The sequence below is a fragment of the Pangasianodon hypophthalmus genome, chromosome 2 (assembly GCF_027358585.1).
Source record: "Pangasianodon hypophthalmus isolate fPanHyp1 chromosome 2, fPanHyp1.pri, whole genome shotgun sequence".
Taxonomy (NCBI): domain Eukaryota; kingdom Metazoa; phylum Chordata; class Actinopteri; order Siluriformes; family Pangasiidae; genus Pangasianodon; species Pangasianodon hypophthalmus.
The window spans coordinates 34249926-34258817 of NC_069711.1; the positions used below are offsets into that span (position 1 = coordinate 34249926).

At 40.9% G+C, this 8892-nt stretch overlaps 3 protein-coding genes across 6 annotated transcripts; 2 read left to right on the plus strand and 1 right to left on the minus strand.

Annotated features, from left to right (window-relative positions):
- The first annotated feature begins 1230 nt into the window (after nt 1–1230).
- Nucleotides 1231–2710, plus strand: ppp1r27b (protein phosphatase 1, regulatory subunit 27b). Its single transcript, XM_026909706.3, has 3 exons — nt 1231–1593; nt 2116–2266; nt 2391–2710. The coding sequence occupies exons 1-3, from the start codon at nt 1359–1361 to the stop codon at nt 2509–2511; spliced, it is 507 nt and encodes a 168-aa protein (XP_026765507.3). The 5' UTR covers nt 1231–1358; the 3' UTR covers nt 2512–2710.
- Nucleotides 2711–3462: 752 nt separating this feature from the next.
- On the plus strand, nt 3463–6507 carry LOC113523696 (mapk-regulated corepressor-interacting protein 1). Of its 2 annotated transcripts, none has more exons than XM_026909701.3 (4): nt 3463–3605; nt 4318–4431; nt 5356–5460; nt 5793–6507. In XM_026909701.3, the coding sequence occupies exons 2-4, from the start codon at nt 4329–4331 to the stop codon at nt 5855–5857; spliced, it is 273 nt and encodes a 90-aa protein (XP_026765502.1). In that variant the 5' UTR covers nt 3463–3605; nt 4318–4328; the 3' UTR covers nt 5858–6507. The 2 variants fall into 2 exon arrangements, with proteins under 2 accessions (XP_026765502.1, XP_026765503.1); XM_026909702.3 differs by having other exon boundaries at nt 3473–3605; nt 4321–4431.
- A 1118-nt stretch (nt 6508–7625) lies between these two features.
- On the minus strand, nt 7626–8796 carry anapc11 (APC11 anaphase promoting complex subunit 11 homolog (yeast)). Of its 3 annotated transcripts, none has more exons than XM_026909711.3 (4): nt 8658–8796; nt 8125–8242; nt 7836–7977; nt 7626–7732 (listed from the first exon to the last, which is right to left on the minus strand). In XM_026909711.3, the coding sequence occupies exons 2-4, from the start codon at nt 8231–8233 to the stop codon at nt 7717–7719; spliced, it is 267 nt and encodes an 88-aa protein (XP_026765512.1). In that variant the 5' UTR covers nt 8234–8242; nt 8658–8796; the 3' UTR covers nt 7626–7716. The 3 variants fall into 3 exon arrangements, with proteins under 3 accessions (XP_026765512.1, XP_026765513.1, XP_026765515.1); XM_026909712.3 differs by having other exon boundaries at nt 8125–8239; nt 8658–8755; XM_026909714.3 differs by lacking the exon at nt 7626–7732 and having other exon boundaries at nt 7832–7977.
- Between the last annotated feature and the right edge of the window lie 96 nt (nt 8797–8892).

Here is an 8892-nt window from a genome sequence, read left to right on the forward strand (position 1 = left end):
CATGCAGTGGCCACGCCTCCATCACTAGTACTGACAGTGGCCACGCCTCCATCGCTAGTGCTGACACGTAGAGGCAACGCCTCCATCGCTAGGACTGACACGCAGTGGCCACGCCTCCATCACTAGTACTGACATGCAGTGGCCACGCCTCCATCACTAGTACTGAAACACGGTGGACACGCCTCCATCGCTAGTACTGACACAGTGGCCACGCCTCCATCGCTAGTGCTGACACGTAGAGGCAACGCCTCCATCGCTAGGACTGACATGCAGTGGCCACGCCTCCATCACTAGTACTGAAACACGGTGGACACGCCTCCATCACTAGTACTGACACAGTGGCCACGCCTCCATCGCTAGTGCTGACATGCAGAGGCACCGCCTCCATCGCTAGGACTGACACGCAGTGGCCACGCCTCCATCACTAAGACTGACACGCAGTGGCCACGCCTCCATCACTAGTACTGAAACACGGTGGACACGCCTCCATCACTAGTACTGACACAGTGGCCACGCCTCCATCACTAGTGCTGACACGTAGAGGCAACGCCTCCATCGCTAGGACTGACACGCAGTGGCCACGCCTCCATCACTAAGACTGACCCACAGTGGCCACGCCTCCATCACTAGTACTGAAACACAGTGGCCACGCCTCCATCACTAGGACTGACACGTACTGGCCACGCCTCCATCACTAGGACTGACACGCAGAGGCCACGCCTCCTTCCTTGAGACTGTACATGATTTGTATAATTGGGAATCTTCTCCATATTTGAACCTAGCAACCTAATTTATAGAAGTTATATTAATGATCTATTAATAAACTCATCCAAATGATCCAAAAAACTAAACGTGGGCTGCACCATCATTTAACTCAGCCTCAAAATAACCTTCATGATGGCAAACGGATGTTTTTTTTGTTGACCATCGAGGCTATTTCCAAACCTATAATCATGTCTGCCAGCTTCTTCTACGTGCTTTATCTCTAACCCATCTTTACAGCTGTTTACTAGACATTTACTGGCTGCTTGTGGAGTACGTGACCGCAAGCTGTGAGCTGTCAGGAGTGTGTGTGTGTGTGTGTGTGTGTGTGAAAGAATCTTGGAGAAAACAAGCTGAAGTTTCAGTTCCCGTCAATCAGGAGGGTCAAAAAGCCACTCAGCTTCCAACTCAGTCACTCGAGCTGTGAGGTGATGGCACCAAAAATAGTGTGGGAGAGGATATAAAGAGCTCTAACTGACGAGACACCACACAGCGAGAGGTCTTGAAGCTCCGCAGAATCAGACGACAAGACGATCCGAAGCCTAGTCCGAGCGGGATTTTGAGGACGATCCATAAAGCAAACTTTCCACAAGAAGATGATGAAGTACTACCAGTGTCCAGTGACCCAGGACGTGACCTATGAAGGGTGCAACACCAAAAACGGGAGTCTGGTGACCTGCGTTTCCACCCGCAAGTCCGTAAAACCTGTCCGGAACGTCCACTTCCCCAACGATGTGGTCTTCCAGGATTACGTCCGACACGGAGAGGTGGAGAGGATCGGACGCTTTATTCGGACCGGGAGGGTGACCCTGGACACTATATATCCTTCAGGTAAGACTTCATCCTGAAGGTTTTTTGAGGTTAATTTATGTAGAAGCAAAGTGTAAAGGTTATTCCGAATGCACGACAAAATCCAAGTTCACTCAGAATTCTATCTAAATCATACAAACTTCATCATATAAATAATATGATGTAAAAGTAAAGCAAGCGAACATCATGCAGAGGTTTCACTCACTGCGTCACACACACAGTAGCTGGATGAACTCCGTTAACGAACACGCCACACACTCATACCTGTGATTCAAATAATCTTTACAAATAAGTTGCTTCATTACAACATGGATGACTTTATTCTAAGGCTTTAACTCCCCAAATACAACCAATATGCTTATAATCCATTTCAAAACATCTGTAAAGTTCATCACTGTCCATCTCCATGCAACGAGCCTGTTTATCAGACGCAACAAAGTCTGCGTCTAATGCCATAATCCTCAAAGTTAACTCTTAATCGCTGTGATAACTGACTGTGTCTGAGCCAGACGTGTAACGTGTGATTGCTCTGGTCATCACCAGGCATGGCAGCCATCCACGAGGCCGTGCTCTCGGGGAACCTGGAGTGTGTGAAGCTGCTGGTGAAATACGGCGCCGACATCATGCAGAGAGACGAGGACGGCTGGACGCCGCTCCACATGGCCTGCAGCGACGGATTCCCGAACATCGCAAAGTGAGCGTCCATGAGTTAGATTCATTAGATTTTGATTTATTACCATTATTTTATATTTTGTTTTTAAATTTTACATATTGTATACTAATTCATATTTTCTATTTTGTGACTGTGTGGCGTTTAGGTTCCTGCTCTCTCTCTGTGCCGACCCCGAGGCCGAGAATGACTGCGGAGAAAAACCCGCCGACCTCATCGACCCCGACTGCAAAGAGCTGGTTGAGATGTTCGGCGTTGGAGGGGACTGAACCTGAAGCACGTCTGGTGCATCGAATCAGCTTGATCTTCTCCTCCTCCGTCTCATGGCGATGGAGTAAGACCCAGAGCAGAAGCGCAGCTGCGTGGAGCTCTTCTGGAGAATAAGACCTTATTGACGTCAGTGCAGGTCTGAGCGTGAAGGAGAACAGCAGAAGAACTTTACAGGAACAGAGATGTGGAGATAAGCGGTGTAAAAGATCTGCAGAGAGATGCTTTTATACCGCTGGAGGACGAGAGACAAAGCAGCTCTGTGTGTTTTAATATCAGTGTTTTATCCTGTAGTCTGTAGACTTATAAATTACAGCTCAGTGCAAAAGTTTGCATTCCCTCAGGACATACAGGAGAGCTAATGCAAAAATAATGGGCTCAGTTTGAAAGAATTTTGCTTTGTGTTTGGGTTTGTTGTCTTACTTTGCGATTTATATACATACATACATATATATATATATATATATATATATATATATATATATATATATATATATATATATATATATATATATCTTGGGGTAGATAAATTGTAAAATAGAGGTATTTTTTTCTTTCATACTCTTGTGTGATCTATTATTATTATTGTTGTTGTTATTATTATTATTACTATTATTATTATTGTTGTTGTTATTGACTGTACAATCTTTATTTTATTCCTATTTTGCACGACCCAAATGTTGTCTTAAACTTTTATACCTCATTTTTCAATTAAAAATATTTCTACTATTAAACTAAATCATTCTACTTGCTTCCTTTCTTTTAATTTTTAAACAAATAACGAGATCCAGAGCACATTAACACTTAGCATAAGCAAGCTAGTGTCATGGATGCCATCTTCGTCACACCCCCTTTTTTTAGCTGCATCGGTTACATCCCAAATAGAATCATATTCACTATCTAAGCGCACTACATAGGGTACTAAACAATGCCTCATGCGCCCTATCTAGTGAACTACTCGCTCAAAAAGTCGCCATTTTGGGATCCGGTCACCGTTTTGCTAATACACCGGACTTCGCTTGGCGGATTTTGAAGCGTAGCATTTTATTAAAACTTCACAGATTGCTTTTATTTATTTGTTCAAAATTCACACACGGTAGGTACATCAATAACATATCACCCAGAATTCGTGGTTTTGAAACTTTTAGAACCTGGTCGTTTTCGTGGTTAGCTAACATTTGCTAACTCGCTAGCGATTTTACAGTCGTGCGTTGATTTATGTTTTTTCCCCACCCATATTTGGAAAAGTTCCGCTTCCTGTCTGTGCTACGATTGGTTAAGAGTTCGGGTTCACGCGCGGATTAGGTATAACTAACCAATCGTGGCACAGGATGCAGATATTATTGAGCAATCACAGAAAAGGAGGCGGGGTTTGTCGGAATGCGGATAGGATTAAAAAAATGATAATAATAAAATAATAACGATAAAAACATTGTCCTAAACGTTACATTTTACAATAATAAACGATTGTAGCTTAGCTTATTTTAATTTATTTTAATTTTTAACTAATTAACTTGAGCTAACTCACTTCAGCTGTGAAGATTTATATTTATATTCATAATATTAATATTAATATTCATATATATAACATAATGTTTATTCAGTTATAATCCAATGCAAAAACAAGCAAACAAACAAAGCTTTAGGATTAAAAAAGTGATGTTGATTTGAATTTAATTTCATCGAGGAAAAAAAAACCTATTTATTAATTTAATATCTGAAAGGTTTCCTATAGAACAACAGTAAATGAAGTGTAATTATTTAATATTTATCCCAGGATGAAGTCATATTTCTGTTTCTGTCTTCAGCAGGTTAAAGGATGGTGCAGAACTACAAGCAGGCGTCAGGAGTGTGTTCTCCATCTAACACGGACGAGTTCCTCACACCAGCGCACGAGGAGAACGTCCGCTTCATCCACTACAGTCAGGAACAAATACTGCTGCTGCTTCTTCTTCTTCTACTACTTCTTCTTCTTCTTCTTCTTCTATTACTACAAATACTACTGCTGCTGCTTCTTCTTCTTCTTCTTCTTTTACTACAACTACTACTGCTTCTTCTTCTTCTTCTTTTACTACAACTACTACTGCTTCTTCTTCTTCTTCTTTTACTACAACTACTACTGCTTCTTCTTCTTCTTCTTTTACTACAACTACTACTGCTTCTTCTTCTTCTTCTTCTTTTACTACAACTACTACTGCTTCTTCTTCTTCTTCTTCTATTACTACAAATACTACTGCTGCTGCTTCTTCTTCTTCTTCTTTTACTACAACTACTACTGCTTCTTCTTCTTCTTCTTTTACTACAACTACTACTGCTTCTTCTTCTTCTTCTTCTTTTACTACAACTACTACTGCTTCTTCTTCTTCTTCTTCTTTTACTACAACTACTACTGCTTCTTCTTCTTCTTCTTCTTTTACTACAAATACTACTACTGCTTCTTCTTCTTCTTCTTTTACTACAAATACTACTACTACTGCTTCTTCTTCTATTACTACTACAACTACTACTGCTGCTGCTTCTTTTTCTACCTTTTCGTCTTCCTCTTCCTCTTCTTCTACATCTTTGCCTACCTCTCCTTCTTCTTTTCTTCTTCTATTTTTTATTTTCCTCCTTCTTTTTCTTCTTGTTTTGTCTTCATCTTCTTCTACTTTTGCTTCTTCCTCTTTTTCTTCTTCTTCTACTTTTCCTTACTCTTTTTCTTCCTCTCCTTCTTTTTCTTCTATTTAGACAAGAAGTTTTTGCAGTAATGTGTTAATTTTATAAAATGTGTGTGTGGAGAGAAGGTTTGATCAGTGTGTGTGTGTGTGTGTGTGTGTGTGTGTGTGTGTGTGTGTGTGTGTGCGCAGCCTGGCAGTGTGTGATGAGGGAGATGCAGTCCTTTCAGGGAACCGAAAACAGCAACAAAGGACCTCAGAAGTACGTGGAGAGAACGCCGAACCCCAGCCTGATCTGTACGTCCACACACTCCTCTCACAGTGACGTATTTAACCCACGCACACACACACACACACACACACACACACACACACACACACACACACACACACAGACACACAGACACGCACCACTTTAACTAAAAAAAAAAAAGTATCTTTTAATTCATTATTATTGGTTATTAACAGAAGAGTAAGGAGTGACATTAATCATGGATGTAATTATGTGAATCTTATCGCGTCTCTGTCGTTCAGCGCTGTACTGTATTCGATCATTTATAATAATTTCTTCTGCTTTTATTTTGTCTGTAATTCTGCACGCTGACGTTTTCTCTGTTTGCGTCCTGCAGCTTTCACGCCGGTGGATTTGAACAACGTGCGACGGAGGAACGCGCAGGACTCCAAAAAGTCGTAATGACAAGGCCGTCGCGTCTCCTGCGCGTCTCGTGCGCGTCTCCTGCGCGTCTCCACAAAGCTGTCTGTGTTTTATTTGATTTAAATGGACTTTAGATACGAGGCGTGTGTCCTATCCTTGTGTACGAGGAGCTGCGGCCGGTATTTATTCTGCTCTTCTGCACGTTTTGTTCTGAGGTGAGTTATAGAGGCACTGCGTTCTTCCTGCGCTTTATTTCCTGTACGGTAAACGTTCCTCCTGCTCCGGGGTCGGCTCTCCCTTACGTCTAATCACATCGGATCAGAGCCGGGGCCGAGTCAGACGTTTAACCTCCACTGAGCTGTTAGATGATAAAATGTGGGCGTGTCCCTCAGCTGTCAATCACTCGATCGCTCTGATTCTGGCCTTGAGGTGATGTTTTACTGTTCAGTCCTTCAGCACTGATATATTATTATAATATAAATATAATTATTCAATGACGGAAATCTACTTTTATTACGTTTTTAGCTTTTTATTTTGCTCACAGCAACCTCACTAACATCCTTCCTGTTTGGTTTAATGGTTCTGACAGTAAATCAGTGGATCTTCATTTTGCACCTTCTTGAAACTGTACTGTCCAGGATTTACTGACGTCAGTGTTTTTCCAAAATAAAAGCCTGTATTATATTATATTAAGAAAGACTCGATTAGTTTTTTTTTTTTCTTTCAGAAAACTTTTAAAAAAAAAACAAAAAAAAAAACTTTCAATCTGTTATGAAATTTAAATAAAATATCCTCAAGGGTTCTATCACTTTGTATTAAAAAAAATACTGACTCGGGGGCGGGGCTATACAAGCAATATTTGTGATGTCACAAACGTTAAAAAAAAGCTCCACATCTTTGGACCAATCACGTCCGATATTCAAATTAGTCACTGGAAATGTTTGTGTGGAACTCGAATGCAAGCTAACGTCAACGATGAAATGTTGTCGCGGTGGTTGTCGTGGTAACGCTGAACTATACTGACAGTTTCTTTTGCTGCTGGTGAATAAATCAGTGAGAAAACGAGGACGTAAATCGCTGATTTATCTGATACTGAAGCCCCACTCATGTGACTAACATGAGCTAGAGTGTGTGTGTGTGTGTGTGTGTGTGGGGCTTCCAATTTGCATATTCGGTACATCAAGGAAATTTGTCCAAAAAAATAATAAATACACACACTTTACTGTAAATATCATCGATCAGCTGAGACGACAGTTTCCACCAAATTATTACTGGGTGACTTTGAGGAACAGAAACAGCATGTTGAGCCAGTTAGCTCACAGAGCTGCACCATATATCGAAATTATCGAAATATCGTAAAGGTGAATATGCCGACATGAACAGCGCAAGGTCTTGCGATAACGGAATGATTTTAATTCTTCAAAAAGTTAGGAAAAGTCAAAGTTTTAGGGCGACGCAGACAGCAGAGAGTGTGTTCTGTTCCTCAGAAGAACATGAAACATGTATGTTGGTTATGTCATTTTCAGTTTTTAAATTATATAAATATATATAGATATATAATTTAGATTGATTTTACACAGCATTATCGTACCGCATATCGCATTTTTCTTCAACATCATGCAGCCCTAGTAGCTTATTTATCAAACGTTAGTGATGAACAGATGTGATAGTCTTAGATTAGTCATGCTACTGTACAATAGTTTATTAGAAACTGCTTAGAAATGATACCCTACTGTAAATATATTGTATTAGTTAGTAAAATAAATTGGATTATTATAAGACAGAGTATTGAAATTAGGCAGAAGTATAGAGTGTATAAATATAATTAGTTTATTGGTTGTGTACATAAGAGCAAAACAAAGCAGAGACTGGACGCTGTAATCGTTTATTCCGTCACTTCATGTCGTCTCTCCCCTGAACGAAGACAGAAAGGAACAGGCGTTAGTCTGAGGTTCGGCATTGTAAAAACAGCGAGCGTGAGGTAAAGTGTGAACGAGCCTGACGGCGAGATCCTCACTCTTTAAACTTCCACTCCTGCCGGCACATGGGGCACTGCTGCTGCACCTGCTGCGAGTTCAGCCACTTGAGGATGCAGTGCATGTGGAAGCAGTGGGAGCACTGACCCCACACCAGCGGGCAGTCGTCTCCGGGGACTTTACCTGCACACGGGACCGGGACCAGGACATGAGCTACAGCGCCACACCTCCAGGCCAAACACAGCCCGGAGGATTATATCAATCGATACGATTCTGCTCAAGTGGAATTGTTTATTCCAGAACAAACTGAATAAAGGAAAAGTGGCCTACAGTCTGGACAGCAGCCGTTGAACGGAGCTCTGCAGATGCCACAGTTTTCATCATTGGCCACCCAGAGCCATGACGCCACACCGTGCCACTGCTTTATCTTCACCTTCATCTCTGTCTGCTTAAAATATCCAAAAATACCAACAGTAATAAAACACACAGGAGAAAACTGAATCATATAAAAATCATATAAAAGTAGGCCAGGTCTCAGGAACAGGAAGGAGAAACATACTGGATATATGAAGGCATAGAAAAATCGATATTTTAAACATTTCAACTGACAGCACAAAAAAAAGCACAAAGGAATGATTGACCTTAAATAAATTAAATAAAAATAATACATAAAACAGATGCAGATGACGTCATTAGGAAATCTAAACAAACAAGAAAACAGTAAATAACAGACAAACTGCAAGACTTTGCGTTTTTTTATTGAGTTTGAAGGAAACAAAATCTTAGCAATGACACTATAAAGTCTAAATCTGAGAGATGTTTTTAAAAATATGGCTCTAATATAAAAGAGTTAAGATAAATACCGATTTGGAGAACTAATGCGCTGTTTCTCTTCTGGGCTCCATTTTGAGTTTCCGCACATTTCACTCGCCGCTTCCTGTTTTATCCCTCTGATGACTCCCGGTCGCCCCCTAGCGTGCTGGAGGAAGAGCGCAAAATCATTTACATTCAATTTCTAACGAAATAAAAACAGTCTGAAATTATTAGGAAGATCGCTTAAAAATATGTAGCTGTTTCTGTTTGTTTATTTATTAGTAG

Bases quoted from the DNA above. Each gene is read 5' to 3' on its own strand.
- anapc11 (XM_026909711.3), bottom strand. From the start codon at position 8,233: ATGAAGGTGAAGATAAAGCAGTGGCACGGTGTGGCGTCATGGCTCTGG. The intron at 7,978-8,124 runs GTAGGCCACTTT...TCCCGTGTGCAG, and splicing joins CAACGGCTGCTGTCCAGACT to GTAAAGTCCCCGGAGACGAC.
- LOC113523696 (XM_026909701.3), top strand. From the start codon at position 4,329: ATGGTGCAGAACTACAAGCAGGCGTCAGGAGTGTGTTCTCCATCTAAC. The intron at 4,432-5,355 runs GTCAGGAACAAA...GTGTGTGCGCAG, and splicing joins CGTCCGCTTCATCCACTACA to CCTGGCAGTGTGTGATGAGG. The intron at 5,461-5,792 runs GTACGTCCACAC...TGCGTCCTGCAG, and splicing joins GCCGAACCCCAGCCTGATCT to CTTTCACGCCGGTGGATTTG.
- ppp1r27b (XM_026909706.3), top strand. From the start codon at position 1,359: ATGATGAAGTACTACCAGTGTCCAGTGACCCAGGACGTGACCTATGAA. The intron at 1,594-2,115 runs GTAAGACTTCAT...GGTCATCACCAG, and splicing joins GGACACTATATATCCTTCAG to GCATGGCAGCCATCCACGAG. The intron at 2,267-2,390 runs GTGAGCGTCCAT...TGTGGCGTTTAG, and splicing joins GGATTCCCGAACATCGCAAA to GTTCCTGCTCTCTCTCTGTG.